This window comes from Parasteatoda tepidariorum, chromosome 9, assembly GCF_043381705.1.
Source record: "Parasteatoda tepidariorum isolate YZ-2023 chromosome 9, CAS_Ptep_4.0, whole genome shotgun sequence".
In the NCBI taxonomy this organism is placed as follows: domain Eukaryota; kingdom Metazoa; phylum Arthropoda; class Arachnida; order Araneae; family Theridiidae; genus Parasteatoda; species Parasteatoda tepidariorum.
This window is the reverse complement of record NC_092212.1, coordinates 86,514,948-86,536,004: the sequence shown is the minus strand read 5'-3', so window position 1 is coordinate 86,536,004 and position 21,057 is coordinate 86,514,948. Positions and strand designations below refer to the sequence as shown.

Genomic DNA, 21,057 nt, shown 5'->3' with positions numbered 1-21,057 from the left:
CTTACTATATATATAGATGGCAACACTGAAATGCAATTTGCTTCACTTTTTCCTCCTGCTAAATTTAATTTTAAAATTATTTAGTACGATTTAAGCTATAAGCACTGTTTTTTCTTCTTAGCGAATTTTTGTTCACTGTTAAACTAGTATATATCTAATTTTAAGGCATTTTTTATTTTTGCTCCATTTCGGTAAGTCTGTTTTCTGATTTCTTTTATCTCAAACTTATTTTCAATTGCGCATTTTTATTTTTTAGTGATATAGACACATTATAAAGAGTAATTTTTATCTTAGGATAGTTATTCTTTATCTGGAAATATCCCATTTATCATTGTGAAGGAATGTGTCCTGTTCAATAAAATAAATAAAAAAAAGAAAAAACGAGCCTAAGATGAGAAATTTTAAATACGAGAAAGAGAAAATTTTACATATGAGTAAAATAAAATTCGTAAATTTTTGTGAGTTCACAGCAAAAGTAATATATGTTAATTACATATTATAGTAAGGATTTTTTTAAAAAAAAAAACTATATTAATTAAGTGCAAGTACAGTTCATTGAAAAGAAAATACATCCATACTCTTGGAGATATATATTAAATGATGCATGATTGAATCGCTACGGAAAGAGTATTTCATTATTTAACACATTGTTGTTAATAATGTCTTCTTAAACTTTTGAACTTTATGATCTAATAAACCTAGAGCCATTTTGTTATCAAACATATGGATGTTGTTTACGTCAGCCATTAAGGCCAAGAGGATGCGACTGTTCTTTTCCAGTGACTTCATCTATGGTCAAGATCTCGACTTCTGCCACACCCGTTTATAGGGCGGACCCATTAATTCATCCACGATTGCAATTTTAACCTGAACCAGAGAACAATCAATCTACAATTCAGTACATCCAGAGGTATAATTTGTTATACGAATAAGGAGGAATTTCTGACCCAACAGATTTAACGTGCATCACTCACCATTGACTACGCGGGGAGTGTTCGGACTCGACTTTCCCGTTCTCACGAAAGTGAGTCCAGCGCTCTGACAACAAGGTTGTCCCCGGCTCTTTATATGTATGCAAAGTTTACATATATAGCATCACATATTTATTTGAATTTTACCTGAATATTTGCGAATCTCTATCTTGGGAGAAGGAGATCCTGAAGCGGAACATGCCAGGGAGACAGTCTCGCCACTCTGTTTGACAATCAAGGGTGGAGGCCTCTCTATCCATTTAGGCTTTACTGAAAAGTTAGATATATATATTTTAATCAATGGAAAGCAATTCAGAAATGCAAGATCAGTTGTAGATAGAGTTCAATTATGAAATTATATGCCTAATATCTAACACAGTCGAACCTCGTTAACACGAAATCGGTGGAACTATCATGTTATATTATTTAATGTTAACCGAATTTTGTTTTATCCGATACATTATGACAAAAAATTATTACGCATTATTAATACATGTTATGTACTACGTTAATGTAGGCAAACAATACTATTATGAACCAAACAGATAAGCTTTAAATTTATTACTACTCTAATTAAACTATTTTATTTGTCCATCAGCTACTTCTAACAAAGGAAAACAAAATAGAAATAGCATTCCTCCAAATTAATTATTGGGATTTTTATTCACACGCTTGTTGTCTGTGCTTCGTCCAGTTTCTTTTCATGTTAAGCGATAATCAGCTTAAAAATTTTATGTTAAACATGTATACTACAATAATAATTGATTACTAACTCGCGGGACCTAACATGTGCTTCGTGTAAAGCGATATTTCACTTTAAGAGATTTCCTGTTAATGAGGTTCCTCTGTACTAATATCAATTATATATTTTGTTCATGAAATACTATGTTATGTATGTATGCTGCAAGAGAAAGTGTTACACGAGTATTCAAAAAAGTTAACTCAATACAATATTTATGTATAAGATTCAGAAATTTCGTCAATTCAATCGCTAGTTCATAAAATATAAAAATGGATTTTCACTTTGGGACTACTTCATGGGACTTTTGGGAATGGACTACTTCAAACTTTTGGATTTTTCAATTTGCAAAATAAACATAGGAAATAACATCAGCCATGGAGTGCAATAAGGCAGAAAATCAGCCAAAGTGAACATCCAATCGATGACTAAAACAATGGTACATTTCGAAAAATATTCAAAGAATTACAAAAAATTTTAATTTTTCAAACAAATATGTAAGAAAATAATTTCATATGTACATGAATTGAACTAAAAAGATAACTTGAATATTTTATCATTCCTTATAAATTATGAAATATTTTTTCACGAATGATTGACACTAGTCTGTTCTCTCCCCCCCCTTTCTTCCTATTCATTACTTATGGAAGGGAGACTTACGGAAAAAATTATAGTAATATAAAGGTGTCTTTATATAGTTAGCATGCTCATAACTCCAAAATTATAGTTTATTCTCGAAAACTTTTATATATTCTAATGAAAAACATGTAGCCCTACGAATATATATTAAATATGCTCTCATAAAATTTATTTTTTATAACAGTAAAATATATTTTTTAAAATTTTACTTCCAATGCTAACTTGAATTAGTTAATTCAGGCATTGACTGAACGGATTTGTAGGCGGGCAAGTCTTTCAGGGACAACCTATTAGGTGGGCCAACATTCTTCCCCCAGTAAGTACAAATAGTACAGAGAAGGACAGAACATCGTTGCCTTGACCGGGATTCAAACCCAGAACCTTTTCTGATGCAAGGCCAGTTCCCTGATCCCAACACAGTCCGATCGGTTAACAGTAAAATATAAGGATAACTATTAGAGCTCAACTATTAAAGACCCGAGAATAACTATTTATGATGATAAGATTTTAAAATACAAATTTGATAATGAAGTTTTAAGACATTATAATATTGGGGAAGGAGATCACTCTAGAATTTTCTGAATAATAGTTCAAACTAAACTACTTGCGCTTGAATTTTCAGAAACTACAAAGAATTTAAAATATAGATTTAGGTTATTAATACATATTTTTTCTAATGTGAGTTTCATTTTCGTTAATCAAATTAGGTTTTTATTTTCCCCTCAGTAACTACATTCAGGAGAATCCAACCAATGAGTTACCTATCTTTGCATGTTGCTGAATAATAGTGTTGGGTTTAGAGTAAATAATGCATTCACTAAATTATATTTTGAAACCATTGTATAACTGTGTACTCAATACCGTCTTTACTCATGGGCACACCCGGGGGACAAATAAAACTTGAGAATCTTGCCTTTATATACGTTAAAAACATGAATGACAACATTGAATCATATATTTTTCAAAATAAATATATTCTCTTATAAAAAGTGCGCAATTTCCCCCCCTACAAATAGTGCTTTATTATCAAGCAAACACTAATATAATTTGAATAGTTTATCACCAAGAAAAACCTAAAAAAAGTCAACCGAAATCTATTTTTCTATGCTAAAATGAAGGTTTTAGGTACTCTACTAATTTTTCTAAATATGCGACACCATCAACTCCATTTAGTATTAATAATTAGTCAAATAATGTAATAATTGAAAGAAAAAGAATGACAGATCACTATGAGACGGTAACTTTTAAACTGATAATGTCTGATGGGCATTGAAAGATGTTTTAATAACTGACTAGTGTGACAAAATAATTCATACCTTTTCAATTTTGTTATTTGTTATACCATTATGTTTTTTTTTAGTTTAATTATTTTAATTAGTTTCTTGGTGTTGAAAATTATTTTATTTGCGAATTGCAATTGATTAGCATCTCAATTTATTTTAAAAATTAAGCATAGTTTAAGAATGCTTTGTTTTATGCGCATCAAGTCTTTCGGGGGGTAATAAAAATGTGCAAGTTTTTTAAGATATGCAATAATTTTAACAATGTTTTATGTATGAGAAGCTTTTTTAGTTTAATTTTAAACTGTATGACTTTTTATAGGGGCCCAAAACATTTCTCTGACCCGGGAGCCCAGCTTGATATTAAAACGGCCCTGTGTGCAGTACAGTAATTGAAACAAAATGAAACTACTGACCTTTTATGTAGAGAGATGCTGTGTGCTTTGAACTACCAACATCATTTTTCACTAGGCAGGTATAGTTTCCAGCATTTCTTTGCGTTACATTGTTTAAAATCAATATGGAATAATCTTCGTTATTATCAATCCGAATGTTTCTAAAACTCTTTCCAATTGTTTCACCATTTTTAAGCCAATCAAACGTCAGTGGTTTCTTAGAAGAGACGGCGAAACATGTGACAGAGACGATGTCACTCTCTTGAACATTATCCTCGAAAGAAAAACTTTTTATTTTAGGTAAATCTGCGAACAAAAGAAAAAGTAAGTCTTCAGACGATCTCAAAATATAATCTACTGGTATATAAATCAAACAGTTACTTACCCGCTGATGACTGTACGCACTGAAAGTAGACGGACTGGAAAATGAAAAAATAAAAAGAGTTTATTAAGACACGCATTTTAACTTTTGAATGTTTCCACATTTTCTTTCAAAGAACAGCATGAACACAAGCTATGGCGTTCTCTCAATAGTGTGAAACAAACATAGCCGAAGCCATGACAGTCTCACAGCGCCACATATTGGCCACGATTACAACTATTCGAAGAAAATGAATATTTAGGATATCGCGAAAATAATTTCATTTTTCATTAATGTTCGCTGTAAGCGGACATATATGCGTGTATACTTTTTAAAAATTAAACCATAATGTTTTTGTTTACTGATAATTCGATAAACGATTAAGATCGATTGCAATGATACAATTAGTGTTTTTGTGAATTTGTTTTATTATCAATGGGGAGTTTTATTTCCTTTAAGACTTTTTATTAAAAGAATTCTGAAAGAACAATTTGAATGAAACAAATTCTACAATTATGCAAACATCAATTTTTCTACTTCCATAGATGTATAGTTTATTTTAAATATTTATAAAAGTTGGATCTCAATAGTAATCCATGCAAACAAGCAAAAAAAAAAAAAAAAAAAAAAAAAAAAAAAAAAAAAAAAAAAAANAAAAAAAAAAAAAAAAAGAATGAAAAAAGAAGAAGAAAAAAAGGAAAGCGATGCAAAGTAAGGTCATTAAATCGTGAGGGTACAAAAATCTCATTATAATCAAACAGTAGTATACTTTAAAAAAGATTAAGAAACTAACTAAGTAATTGACAATAACGCAACACGTTTAACTCATGTTACGTTAGCATAAAAATAATATCTTCAAAGCGTAAAGCACAACACGCAATATATTGTTTTTGCTCACCTGTTTCATTAAAATAATGCACAGTTTTGGTCATTTTTCCGTACGGAGCACGTCGCTTTTATCCCCTTTTGATTTATAAGAATGTTAAGTATTCCTTATTCTACGAACGTTTTTTTTTCTAGTCCTCGGTCACCTAGAATACTTGTTTGGAATGATGAATATTTTTAGGGGATTTTCTCAGAAATAAAAGAAAATATAATAAACTAGGAGGCTCCGCCCCCTGCTCGCTAACGCTCGTCAACCCCCGAGAATTGCTACGCAATCCTATGTGGTTCACGTCGTGAACATGGCTCGCTGCGCTCGCTCGCCTATGAACACAATGTTCTAGCACAAAGACATAGTATATTATCATCAAAGACATAGTATTTTATCATCAAAGACATAGTATTGTACTTATGTAGAAGAATTCTACCAATGTTCTTATTGGCTTTTAAAAAAGTATATTAGCTATTTAGATTGTACATGGTGAAAAAATCAAAACATTAGCTAAATAAGAAACATATTAGCAAAATAAATTATCAAATATTGCTTCACTAATATTCTGCATTTTAAAGCGTGAAAATTCAATGCATAAATAAACGCGAAATATAAAAAAATTCAATGCATTCAATACAAACACTTAAACGTTTTTTAGACGTTTAGGTAGCTCCCAGTAGAAAAATATCAATTCAACAGCGGCCTTTTAAAGCATTCTCACTTCAATTAATTAATTAATTCCTAATTGAGTTTAAATTAAATATTGTCATGTTTTTAGTGCATGAATCTGAATTGAACAACCTGATAATGCTCACTCTGGTTATTGTTTCCGTTTTTTAAAGCGCTATATGTTGAGCCACCTCATGTGACATTTGCCATGTGACATTTTTAGCAGCAATCATTGGTAGATTTTCTAACGTTGCCATTCGGGGAGTTGTAATGAGGCTTTTTTTTGGTGCCGTGTAAGAGAAATATATATATAGATTTGAGTGAATGTGCAATGGCATAAAAATATTTTTATCACTCATTTGTTTTTTAAAAATTCATTGCGCATAATTACAGTCACTGGCCAAATTATTAGACGCACTGAAGTTTATTTAATAATTACATGTTTTGCCTGAGTTTATATGCAATACTTTTGTATTTAAATATACATGTAATGAGTCTTATTTCAGGAGATTTTTTATGTACATTGAATCACAATGTTGACCAATTGATGCACAAACGTAAACAGGTGCAAACCGGCTTCATGCTCTGTGTTTATTTGTCTCGCAGTTATTTGCTTATCTTGTGCGCAGTGTATAAATAATTAATTGGAACATTTTCATCATGAGTAAAAAAAAAAGGCGATCTTTCATCATGTAAAAAAACTGAAGTATAATTTTCAAATCGCGAAATATGACGAAGATTGAAGGTTTTCTGAAGCTAGCATACGACGCATTAAGATAAAAATTGAGTTAAAGGACGAATTGTAGAGTCTTATACAGTCGCTGGCCATATTATTAGACGCACTGTAAGATTCTATGTAAAATTATAATTATCACGTGATCTATACAGCTGTATTGTTTTCACTCGGATGAAGCCGATTTGCACTTGTTCACGTTCGTTTATCAATGGGTTAACATTATAGTGCAATACGTTAAAAATAAATACAAATAGTAAGTATATAAAAATTATCCTGAATAAGAACCCATTACATGTATATTTAAATATAAAAGTATTGCCTATTAACTTGTGCATTATTAAAAAAAACTACACTAATAATTTGATCTAATTAACATACTATAATACCTGAGATAATGGATATTCAATATTTATTCAATAAATCGTCCAATTTATCCAATCGTCAAACTTATATATCGTCTCATTTAACCCATTGATACACTAAGTGCAAACAAGTGCAAACAGTGACATAAAGAACAATAAATGCTGTATTATAGTATCACCTGATAATTAAGATTTTACATAGAATCTTAGAGTGAGTTTAATAATGTGGCCAGGGATATAAGTTGAAATGCCATGTCATACCGCGTACAGAAAGAGTAAAGTTAGAGACGAGGGAAGGTGGAATTCCATTGTCAGCTATGCATTGATACGATGCGTCATCTTCATAAGAGAGAGATGAGAACTTTAAAAGATGAACTATTCTATCTTCTACTTGTAACTGCTCGTGGTTTGTCAGGTTTTCATTCCTGTTGTTATCTAAAAAGGAACACAGCTAAAATAAATATATTTATGTGGGTTTCAAGCATTTAGTAAATTGTTACAGTTTGATGGATCATGCCCAGGTCAAAATTCTTGATGGTCCCCCTCAAACAAATTTTGATGGTTTATATTGGTTGCAGTGCGATTCATTCATGATGGTCCTCATGATGATTCTCACGGACCAACAATCCATTATGATCCACGATGGTCTATGATGGTTCCAACTATACATTTCCATAATGGTTTAATTGGAATTCTTGTTGGTTCTAAGGAATACACCATCAAAACAATTTGTTTCTTTTTTTTTATGTAGGACCATCATTAATCAATCTGGATTCCTACATTGAAGTGATGATTACTTACATTGCTTACCATCAAATATGGTATCATGATGGAAAATGGTTCATGAGGAAATTATTGATGGTTACCATAAAAATTATGTTGGTCCATCAATGGAAAACCATCAGAAGTTTTGGCTTGGTTGGACTATAATGAACCATAAACATTCAATTGCATTGAACGTTACATTATTATTTATATATTTAATTATATATCATTTATATTTCTTAGTATTCCACACTAATATGATTGATACTAACATAACTACTATATAATAATATAATTACATATAATTATAACTATATATTAATATATTTACATACTAATAACATATCTAATTAACTATGGGCTATAATGAACCATAAACACTCAATGGTAATGAATGCTACATTATTATTTATATATTATTTGTATGTTACTGATATTTTTCAGTATTATATACTAAATAATGCATTTACTTGAATATTTTTTCCAACTTATCGTGGGCAACGGAGAGCCTTGTGCTGAACACGTGACTATTAGGGAGTCTCTGACGGTTGCAAAAATGTCATTGGGGGTCTCCACCCACTTCGGAGGTGCTAGAAAAAAAGCAGACATTGTAATAATTAATTCTTCTTATAAATAATTTTTTCGCAAATTTAAGACCAGATTAAAATCAGAAATTTACCCAATAGAGTCTTTAAAGGGAAAAAAAAGACATTTACCTTTAGCTTTCAACTTAAAAAACATTATATTAATTAAAATGTAAAATTATCAGTGTTTTCATTACAGAAGAAAAATGGGAGAGAATTTTTCACCCTTTCTCAAAAACAGGGTGAGATTTCAAAAGTTAAGTGAGATTTCTGAAAAAAAAGAAAAAAAAAACACGAATAGAATTGGAAAAAAAATTCTTTAATTTATGATACATTTTTAACATTTTCTAATTTCTAAACCATTGAATATTTTCATTGCATATGGAAAATGTTCCATATCTACTTTTTCATCAGCTATTCTCATTAGGTTGCTCAAATGCTCATCAGTCAATCTGTTGCGATATTTTATTTTAATTCGGTTTTGGGTGCTAAATGACCTTGTAACAGATGAACTATTCGGATTCATTAATTAAATTTGTAGCATTGTGCACACTCTTTCCTATCCTCTACATCTGCCAGAATAGGCTTTTGAATTATTTCCGTTATGACATACCTCTTGTTATGTCTTCCAGCATAGTTTTCACAGACTTCAAATTTTACAAATTGCTGTAAATTGTCAATGCGAGAGTTTGGTAATTCATTAACAGCTAAAAATAGAGCTAACTTTAAACAACTTATTATACAGGACTCATTTTTTTTTCTCAACACTTGCCGTAGCTGTTTTCATGCCTTTTTTCAAAATGGCGTTGGACGAAATTTTTTCCAAAATTTGAGAGATTCCCGCATTTTAAAATTGATTAATAGAGTGCGCGAACTTCTTGCGTTAATCATTTTTTAATGCGAGAAAAGAAAAAAATATGCGAGATTCTCGCGCTGCAGTGAAAACACCGATTATGTTAACTTTATTGCTGCTGTCTGAAACATTTCTCGAAACGAATATAGATTGAGGCACAAAGATACAAACAGCTAATAAATTTTTATTTTATGTCTTATGTGTTAGTTTTTCAAGAAAGAAAATTCGTAGAACCTTCCAAAGATAATTTGATTCCTGTTAAGGTGCAGACATGCTACGCTTTTTGCCAAATATTTTATAGAGTGGTGGACTTTCGTCAAACTTTCAGAATTTTTTGTTACTTTGCCAACATTTTGAAAGCCTTACCGAAAAAGAACTGGAATAAAGTGGCGTTGCAAATGAATTTTTAAATCATGCATCTGTAGTGTTGTGGAAAATAAGTTTAGATGGATAACAAATAATACATTAAAGCGTAAACATAGCTACCACAAGAATAAATTTTTACAAAAAGCGTCGAAAAATGCAGGCCTCAAGGTATTGGGCATGATATGGGACGCCGAGAAAGATGAACTGAAATTGGATTTATCTTTTACAAGCTGCTTTCCCATTTGTACGAAACGTGCGAGTTTGGAGCCATCATGCAGAATTTTAGACCCTATTGGGTGGTTCAAGATTCGATCAAAGGTATTATGGCAACTCGCTTGACAGATAGAACTTGAGTTTGAAGATGAGCTGCCTAACAATTTGAAAATGGACACCTAACAGGGGTCTGTTTAGAAGAAATTTGGGTCCGTTAACGGACCCTTCACGAAATATCTTTTCATAAAAACGGACCCTTCACAAAATAATTTATCTATTAATCGGACCCTTCACAGATTTGTTTGTCTTCATTATTGTTTTGTTAATCGAATAAACCCTTTGCAGGGGAAAAAAAGACGCACGTGAATGAACTAAGTTATTAAAATTCTAATTCCTAATTTATTAAAACTATTAACATTGTCAGTTATTATACCATCGTCAACACCTACAGTTGAAAGGTTATTTTCGAAAATGTATTTGTTTTCACTGAGTTGCGAACAAGGATGAAACAAGAGACACTCGATAGGCATTTACGCATTATTGTTAATGGGCCAGAAAAATTGATTGATGTTGAGTGTTCAGCTATTATAGATATTTTCAAATCGACTGGCAATCGACGTATATTTCTGCTTTAATTTCTAAGGCTAAGTTTGATCTCATTTCATTTATATTANAAGCTTTTTTAGTTTAATTTTAAACTGTATGACTTTTTATAGGGGCCCAAAACATTTCTCTGACCCGGGAGCCCAGCTTGATATTAAGACGGCCCTGTGTGCAGTACAGTAATTGAATCAAAATGAAACTACTGACCTTTTATGTAGAGAGATGCTGTGTGCTTTGAACTACCAACATCATTTTTCACTAGGCAGGAATAGTTTCCAGCATTCCTTTGCGTTACATTGTTTAAAATCAATATGGAATAATCTTCGTACTTATCAATCCGAATGTTTCTAAAACTGTTTCCAATTGTTTCACCATTTTTAAGCCAATCAAACGTCAGTGGTTTCTTAGAAGAGACGGCGAAACATGTGACAGAGACGATGTCACTCTCTTGAACATTATCCTCGAAAGAAAAACTTTTTATTTTAGGTAAATCTGCGAACAAAAGAAAAAGTAAGTCTTCAGACGATCTCAAAATATAATCTACTGGTATATAAATCAAACAGTTACTTACCCGCTGATGACTGTACGCACTGAAAGTAGACGGACTGGAAAATGAAAAAATAAAAAGAGTTTATTAAGACACGCATTTTAACTTTTGAATGTTTCCACATTTTCTTTCAAAGAACAGCATGAACACAAGCTATGGCGTTCTCTCAATAGTGTGAAACAAACATAGCCGAAGCCATGACAGTCTCACAGCGCCACATATTGGCCACGATTACAACTATTCGAAGAAAATGAAAATTTAGGATATCGTGAAAATAATTTCATTTTTCATTAATGTTCGCTGTAAGCGGACATATATGCGTGCATACTATTTTTAAAATTAAGTTATAATATTTTCGTTTATTGATAATTCGAGAAACGGTTGATATGGATTATAATGATACAATTAGTAATATTTTTGTAAGTTTGTTTTATTATCAATGGGGAATTTAATTCCTGTAAACTTTTTATTAATTGAATTTTGAAAGAACAATTTGAATTAAACCAATTCTACAATTATCCAAACAATTTTTCTATAGCTGTATTATTTATTTTAAATATTCAGAAAGGTTTGCCCTCTATATAGCAATCCATACAGAAAATAAATAAATAAATAAACGATACTACGTAAGGTCACTAGAGTACAAAAATAACGCAAACATTTACTAATAAATGTAGAGCTCATTATGACAAAACACGTTTAACACATGTTACGTTAGCAGCATAAAAATAATGTCTTCAAAGCGCAAAGTACGCAATAACATTGTTTTCGTTCACCTGTTTCGATAAAATAACGTACAGTTTTGGTCATTTTTGCGTACGAAGCATGTCGTGTTTATCTTCCTTTTATTTTCAACATTGATAAGTATTCCGTATTTTAAGAACGCTTTATTTCTAGTTCTCTGCCACCGAGAATTCTTGCTTGGAATGATAAATATATTTTAGGCGATTTTCTCAGAAATAAATGAAAAAATATAATAAATTAGAGTGAATGTGCAATGACATAAAAAGATTATTTTTATCACTCATTTGTTTTTTTAAAATTCATTGTGCATAATTACAGTCACTAGCCGAATTGTTAGACGCTCTGTAGTGTTTTTAATAATTACATATTTTGCAGGAGTTTATATGCAATATTTTTATATTTAGACATACATGTAATGGGTTTTTATTCAGGAGATTTCTTTTATATACTTCCTATTTGTATTTATTTTTAACGTATTGCATTACTATGTTAACCAATTGATGCACGAACGTAAACAAGTGCAAACCGGTTTCAGTCGTATATCTGTATTCGCTATGTTGTTTCGCAGTTATTTGTGTATTTTGTGTACAGTGTAAAAATAATTAATTTAAACATTTTCATCATGGGTAAAGAAAAAAAAGATCCTCCAGCAGTTAGAAAAATTGAAGTAATATTTTCAAATCGCGAAATATGAGGAAGATTGAACGTTTCAGAAGCTAGCGTACGACGCATAAAGAAAAAAATTGATTTAAAAGACGAATTGTAGAATCAGTTACAGTCTCCGGCCATATTATTAGACGCACTATAAAATTCTATTTAAAATTATAATTATCACGTGATAACTATATGCAGCTGTATTGTTTTTTACTCGGATGAAACCGGTTTGCATTTGTTTACGCTCCTGTATCAATGGGCTAACATTGGTAATGCAATACGTTAAAAATAAATACAAATAGGAAGTATATAAAAAATCTTCTGAATTAACACCCATTACATGTATGCTTAAATAAAATGGTATTGCCTATTAACTCGTGCAAAACAAGTCATTATTGGAGCACTACAGAGCGTCTCATAATTTGGACTAATTATTATGATATACTGATATAATAAACGTTCTATATTTACATAATGTATCGTCCAATTTATCCAATCATCGAATTTATATTATGTATCGTCTAATTTAACAAGTTGATACGCGAAGGTAATCAAGTGCAAACTGTCTCGTAAAAACAATAAAGCTGTATTATACTATCACCTGATAATTAAGATATCGCGTAGAATCTTAGAGTGAGTTTAATAATGTGGGCAGGGACATAAGTAGAAATCTCATACCGCGTACAGAAAGAGTAAAGTTAGAGACGAGGGAAGGTTGAATTCCATTGTCAGCGATGCATTGATACGATCCGTCATCATCATAAGAGAGAGATGAGAACTTTAAAAGATGAACTATTCTATCTTCTACTCGTAACTGCTCATGGCTTGTCAAGTTTTCATTCCTGTTATCTGAAAAGGAACACAGCCAAAATAAATATATTTTTATAATAAATATATTTCATACATTTACTAAATTGTTACAGTCTGATGATCCCCTGATGATGATAATTCTTGATGGTCCCCCTCAAAAAATTTTGATGGTTTATGTTGGTTTCAGTGCAATTCATTCATGATGGTCCATCATTTTTTGATGGTCACCATCATCCAACATTTTCCTTTATGCATTCATGGTTTTTGATATGCAAACAAACTCCCATTATTACAGGATTCTACTCTAATACTATAATAGTTAACCATCAAGAGAAGTTTGATTCTCATGGACCAACAATCCATGATGGTTCCAACTACTATATATTTCCCTGATGGCTTAATTCGAATTCTTTTTGTTTCTCAGGAATGTACCCTCAAAACAATTTTTTTAGTGTTGGACCATCATAAATCAATCGGAATTTTTACATCGGGTTGATGATTGTTCATGATCATTTTAACACTTGATTTCTATGAAACTATAATGGAAATTTCTGATGGTTCAACGCGAACAAACCATCAAAACAAGTTGCTGTTCTTATATTGGGCCATCATAAATCAGTCCGAATTCCTACATTGTGGTGATGTTCACTTATGCTGGTTATTATCAAAAAATAAAATGGTTCATGATGGAATGATTGATGGATCTATCAAGATTATGTAAGTCTATCTTGGAAAACCATCAAAAATTTTGACTTGGGTGAACTATAGGGAACCATAAACACTCAGTTGTAATAAACGTTACATTATTATTCATATCTTTATTTATATATTATTTGTATTTTTTAGTAGTATATACTAAAATTAATACTAATATAACTACATATATACTAATATAATTATATATATCTATATATTTCTATATATATTACATATGTAATGAACCATGGGTTATAATGAACAATAAACACTAAGCTGTAATGAACGTTACATTATTTATATATTATTTGTATGCTATTTATATTTTTCAGTATTATATACTAAACAATGCATTTACTTGAATATTTTTTCCAACTTATCCTGGGCAACGGAGAGCCTTGTGCTGAACACGTGACTATTAGGGAGTCTCTGACAGTTGCAAAAATGTCATTGGGGGTCTCCACCCACTTCGGAGGCGCTAGAAAAAAGTTATAATAATTAATTATTTAATTCTTCTTATGAACAATTTTCTTATAGATTTTTAGGTTCAGATTTAAATCAGAAATGTACCCATTAAAGTCTTTAAAGGAAAAAAAACATTTACTTTGAGCTTTCAACTTAGAGAACAATCTTACATTAATTAAAATGTAAAATTATGTTAATTTTATTGTTTGCGTCTGAAATATTTCTCGAAACTAATATTGATGGCGGCACATAGTTAGTAAATTTTTATTTCATTTTTTATGTGTTAGTTTTTCAACAAACAAAATTCGCAGAACCTTCCAAAGATAATTTGATTCCTATTAAGGTGCAGACCTGCTACGCTTTTTGCCAAATATTTTATAGAGAGGTGGACTTTCTTCTAACTTTCAAAATGTTTGGTAATTTTGCCAACATTCTAAAATCCTTACAAGAAAAGAACTGGAATAAAGTGGCGTTGCGTATGAACTTTTAAATTATTTATATGTAGTGGTGTGGAAAATAAATTTAAATGGATAAAAAATTATACATTGAAACGTAAACATAGCTACTACAAGAATAAATGTTTACAAAAAGCGTCTAAAGGTAGCTGCTCTGAAGGTATTAGGCATGATATGAGAGGCCGTGAAAGATGAACTGAAATTAGATTTATCTTTTACAAGCTGTTTTCTCAAGTTCCATTTGAATGAAACGTGCTAGCTTGAAGCTATCATGCATTATTTTCAAATAATATTCAAAATCAGCAAAATCATTGCAAGAAAGGAGTTAAGTATCACTATTTTACACGCAGACTCGCACATATGTAAACATCTCTATGTCAACAAGATATTTTAATGATTTTTCATGAACTACGAAACAATTAAAAAACTATACATTACTTTCATATCTTCTCAAATAACTTCGTAATTCAACTAAATATATTTGGTTTTGGAATTAAGGACTCAAAACGGGACTCATTAAAAAGTTTTTCATTTTTAAATTTAAAGTTTTTAAATTTATTCTTGTACAATAGCGATTATCTATACATAATAATAAACGAGGCTGTGTGTGTGTCTGTAATCACAATATATCGCACCAGAAGCCTCGCCCGGGCACGAAACTCGGCCCATAATTGTGTTTTGACATAATGAAGAAGTATTTTTTTCTCTTTTTCAAACATTTTGATTAGTTATTTAGTTATCAGTCATTTTGTAAGTCTATGCTTTTCGTCTGCTTTTTCGTCTTCAAAGAGCCATATTCAAAAAACTATTAAAAAATGCATATACTTTTCCCCACTCTTATAAATGTAGGCTAATACGAACCTCACAATTGAAATATTAATTTTCGACAACTTAAACCAATAATATACGAAGGAATTAATAATTTAATTGTAAAGTTCGCATTAGTTTACATTTATTAAAGTGGAGAAAAGTTTAACTTTTGTATTAAAAATGTGGCAACATATTCGATACGTAAATAGAACGCTTCGCTTTGATATATTTGTCGCTGTTCATAATTGTTATAATAAGTTTTTCTTCTTCTTTCCACGCTCTTTTTTTTTTTTTCTTAAGCGAAGACGATAATTTTTATAGCGATATTGTAGTACTTTGTACAACTAAAAATTCTTTTCACAACACTTTAAAAATATTTACTTTATTTTCTTTATATATACAGAGAACAGTCGGCAAAGAATTCGATTAGGTTGAAAAACATTTCGCTAAAAAGGAACGAATTCCAAAAGAAAAAATAAACAACTTAAAGAATAAAAATGCTGATGCCAGCCAATTTTTTGAAAGTTAACTTAGAAATAACAAACCAAACGATGTTAAATAACAAACCAAACGATGTTAACAAAATGACGTAGAAAGCGCAACTAGATCAAAATTATACAAGCACAACTAGATCAAATTATAATACCTGAGTGCTTGACGTAACAGATATAGAAATAGAATTTGATACCATAAAAAATTATATAGAAATAGAAATTGATACCATAAAAAATTTATTCGTTTTCGTGTTCTTTTCATGTATTTAGCATTTTAGTTTTTTTTTTCTTAAGCGTTGTAGCTATATAATTTCAAACATCCTCAAGAGCTATAACACATCTGCAGCAGAACTGGATATGAAGACAAAATTGCTGGACAGGAACACTTTAATTGTCCACTAATCTTCAGATTTCCTGCTATGTTTTAAAAAACTTTATTTGTGAAAACCTTCAGAGTGGCGGACAGCTGGCCGCCTTAGGTGGCTAGTACATTAATAAATGTATAATGAAAATCAATAGGTGTCATTATGTTTATTAATTATTAATGTGTATTCAATAATTTTCTATACTTTTTTAATAGTTCTATCAAGTAAACGATCAAAAACGTTTAAATGTGGGGAATTGAATTTTTGATAATTTAAATAGTTCCAGTAATTTTCATTACAGCAAAATTTTCGTTAAGGTAAAAATGCATGTTTGTCTTAATAATTATGATAAGATAAAAAAAAACCTTTTGATTTATAGTAAATAACTAATCGATGTTGGAATTTAGCGATTTTTGTATCTCCTAGTCCAATAAATTTTTCTTAAACCTCGACTCCCCAGTTCTCATCTTAGAAATAACTTGTCTTAAAAATAAAATGACGCTTTTAAAACTGATAATTATACATTAATAAATGTATAATGAAAATTAATAAGCGTCATTATGTTTAATAATTATTAATGTGTATACAATAATTTTCTATATCTTTCTAATAGTTCTATCAAATAAACGTTAAAAAACGTTTAAATGTGGGAAATTAAGTTTGTGATAATTTAAATAGTTGTCCTAATTTTCATTAGAGTAATATTTCCGTTAACATAAAAGTGCATGTTAGTTTAAATAATTATGGTAAGATTAAAAAAAATCTTGAATTATATTTGATAACTAATCATTGTCAGAATTAATCAATTTTTGCAACTCGTAGTACAATAAATTTTTCTTCAACTCCAACTCCCCAGCTGTGCTTAGATCAGTACAGTCTTTACGAATGAGCACATCCAGGTAGAGCCCGGGGGGCACTCAGGGGGCCATTGAGAATCTTACTGTATCATAAATTGTATTAAAAAATTAAGAATAAACAATATTGCATTACATAATTTTTAAAATAAATATATTTTCGAGTAAAAAGTTTTTTTTAACAAATAGTGCTTTATTATCATTCAAACACTAATAAAATTTAAGCAGTTTATCTCCAGGAAAACTTTAAAGGTCAGCCGAAATCTATTTTTCTATGTTAAAATGAAGTTTTTAGGTACTCAACACTCTAAGTCATAATGTTTCTAAATATGCTTGACCACCAACTATGTTTAGTACAATCTAACTTCTATTTAACAAACTTCCATTTTGCGATTTGTTTCGAGGTACCAAGAACATTTTGGAAATTTCTTCGTAAAATAATTTCTAAATAGCGAAGTGAATTTACTATTCAACGAACTTTACTTTGAGATCCACTTTACCTATTTTCAAAAATATTTCAGAACATGTCAAATTTGTTAGCGCATTTTATGGGGGGAAATGACCTTTAATTAATTTTCAAAGCTACTGCTTTATGTAATATCTTACTGATTTCTCTAAAAGTTACTTCAGAGAAAGCAGAAAAATTCTCTTTTTGATTGCATTTCAAACGAAAAACTCAAATCAAATTATTGGATCTTATCAATAGCAATTAAACTTAAGAACGAATGTTTAAAATTATTTTTGTAATAAATGCAGCTGTAATTTTATACATACATTTTGCGCTTTTTTTTAAGCTGAAAATGTATGTAGCATGATAGTGTAACACTGGATAATGTTTCGCTCTCTTCTTGCTTTTCATGAAAATTTTTTATGGTTAAGACTTATAAAATAAGTAGTAGATACTAGTTAACAGGATAAATGCGTATTAATTGCCATTTTAATTATATATTGCATTTATGAATATAAAACATGTTTTATGTTGTTTAAGGATTTCAAAAGGTGATTTTCTATTCAACGAATTTTCCATGTAACAAACTTACTATCGAAATTTATCTACTTCGTTAAATAGAGGTTTGACTGTATTTATAACTAGTTAAATGAAGTAATAACTGAAAGAGTTTAAAATTACATATGGGAGAGCAAATTTTAAACTAGTTATGTCTGATGCGCATTGAAATATATTTTAATAACTGACTTTAATAGTGTGACGAAATAATTCATAGGTTTTGAATATTTTTTACTTCTTATATCCTCATGTTTTTTTTATTTAATTACTTTAATTTGCTTATGGATGCTGAAAATTATTTTACCATTTATGAATTGAAACTGATTAGCTCCTCAATGCTTTAAAATTAAGCATAGTTCAAGAGTGCTTTGTTTTATGTACATCAAGTTTTGGGGGGTAATAAGCACATGTTTAAGTTAAATTATTAAATATCTAAAAAAGAATTTATTTTGTGTATGAGAAGTTTTCTTAGTTCGATTTTAAACAGTATGACATGTATAGGGGTCCAAAACATGTCTGAGCTTGCCATTAAGACGGGCCAATCTTAGATTTAATTTCTTTTAAATGACCGTTTTAAAACTGCTAATTTTTGACCAGGTCAAACTGATTTCGTGATTTAAGAATGTTTTGAATCTCACTTACCCTTCACACTCAAGTATGCCGTGTGTTGTGATGAGCCGTGAGCATTGGAAGCTTTGCAGGTGTAATTTCCACTGTCGTCTGCAGAGACGGGGTCAAGAATAAGAATGGAATATTCACTGTCTTCTCTGATTTTCACATTGCGAACGGCATTCAACAATTCTTTGCCGTTTTTGAACCATTTGAAGTCGACGGATTTTGATCTCGTAATAGCCAAACATGTAACAGAAACTATTTTACCTTCGAGTATATTTTCTTGGAAAGAAAACTTCTGTATCTCGGGTATATCTAAAAATAGAAAATTTTAATTAACTTATTGAAATTTGAACTCAAATTTATCTTATTTGTCCCGTAAAATAACGTTATAATTTAAATTATACTATGTAATGCAACAGCTTTGTTACTAAAATATTGATTTCTCATGAATTTATTTAGTATTAAAATTTTGTTTTGAATAAATTGCATTACATATCTATGAAAAAATGAAATTGCCAAGATCACTTACCTTTGAAATGATATCCATTAGGAAAAGATGCAAACATGGCTATGATCAAACATGGAATTCTGAAACACATAAAAACCCAGTGTTTTGCACTCTCATACATTTTAGGAATGCTTTAACGCATTAAACACGCATCTGTAGATTTGTTACCACAAACGATGTTAAAAAAGAAAAGCAGGATATGTGTACGAAATATGGCGTTTGATTTTAACAATGATGTATGTTTACTGGGAAGGAGCGCCACACATCGTCGCTATCTGAAACTAAATTATTGCTCTCTAAAATGCGATGGTTTCGAATACTTCATCCGATGAAATAATTAAATCACTTTTAGTGCTTTTTAATGGATGTTTACTCTTAAGTAGGCATTAAATTTGTCACTACACTACTGCCAAACACTAGTTGATTTTAAATAAACAACAAGTTTGAGCATGATGTACTTAAAAGTGTTTCTTAATTTAATCGTACTTTAGAGTAGAGTATGGACTTTTAAATACAATGGTTTCGAATCATCCGCTGAAATAATTAAATCACTTTTAGTGCCTTTTAATGGATGTTTAATCTTAAGAGGACACCATACAACCATAGAAAATTTTTGTCAGAAATTATCTTTTTCCTTCATTACTAATTTAAAGTGTAGAAAAAGTGAATTCAGACAAACCATTTAGTAAGCCATTAAGTTTCAAATACTGAAAAGAAAATTTTAAAATATACAAATGAAAATAAATTATAAGATGATAACTTAGGATAACGCCACGGAGAAGATCTCTTTTAATAATTTGCTTGCATTTTAATACTTTGAAGTATTTTTTTTTCTTCAATAATTGAGACTTCATGATTTACTCTAGAATTAACTTGAACTTACTTTTCCTTTCTTTTCAGTTTTAAATTAGTAGAGAAGGAGAAAGAGATTATGCGACGAAAATTTTCTTCCACGTTATGGCGTCCTCTTAATTAGGCATTGAATTTGTTTGTCACTACATTAGTGTCAGACACTAAACAAATTTAAATAAATAACAAGCTGGATTATGATGTACTTAAAAGTGTTTTTTTTTTAAAATTTAATTGTATTTTAGAGTATGGTATTCCCTACCACGAATGAATAGAGTAAAGTTTGTTTCGATAGCGGGTGGTATGCCATTATCGGCAATGCATTGATATTTCCCCGCATTTTCATAGGTGACTGGAGATATGGAGAGCTTGCTTGAATTTTCAGATTCTACCAGGATATTCACAGCAGAAGAATGGCCTGAAAAAAAATGGACATACGTCATAATTACATAGTCATAACTACATATAGTTTAGAAGCATACAAATCAACATTTTATGTATAAAATCAAGGTAAAGGAAGAAAAATCTCATCAAACCATAATCTATTAACTGAAGAAGTGCCAGATTTTATTTTTTCAAACTTTGAAATGCATGATTTGCTACTATTTCGCTATTTTTGAGAATTTTGTTTTGTTTATCAAAAATAACAAAGCATAATTTAAGAAGCACGTGCTACTTTCTATGGTGATGACATAACAATTTGGCACTCGTCGCTCTTTCCCTCAAAGGAAAATAACTTGATAAAGCTTCACTGATGTAGAATAACATAAATTTT

At 30.2% G+C, this 21,057-nt stretch overlaps 1 protein-coding gene across 7 annotated transcripts in view; it reads right to left on the bottom strand.

Moving 5' to 3' along the window:
* Nucleotides 1–21,057, bottom strand: part of LOC107445852 (cell adhesion molecule Dscam1) — a 113,851-nt gene that overhangs the window by 65,035 nt on the left and 27,759 nt on the right. Inside the window, exons 1-4 of one of the 7 annotated variants that reach the window (XM_071185557.1) lie at nt 19,455–19,700; nt 18,953–19,237; nt 14,220–14,339; nt 13,034–13,204 (exon numbers count right to left, since the gene is read on the bottom strand). The exons of 2 other annotated variants lie outside the window; for them this stretch is intronic. In XM_071185557.1, coding sequence (XP_071041658.1) covers nt 13,034–13,204; nt 14,220–14,339; nt 18,953–19,237; nt 19,455–19,554 — 676 coding nt within the window. In that variant the 5' untranslated portion in view covers nt 19,555–19,700. Of the gene's footprint in view, nt 1–1,118; nt 1,242–4,045; nt 4,331–4,409; nt 4,606–7,287; nt 7,462–8,261; nt 8,382–13,033; nt 13,205–14,219; nt 14,340–18,952; nt 19,238–19,454; nt 19,701–20,544; nt 20,701–21,057 lie in introns of those variants that run through there. 4 more of the 7 variants (XM_071185555.1, XM_071185556.1, XM_071185558.1 and 1 more) reach the window with 4 other exon arrangements.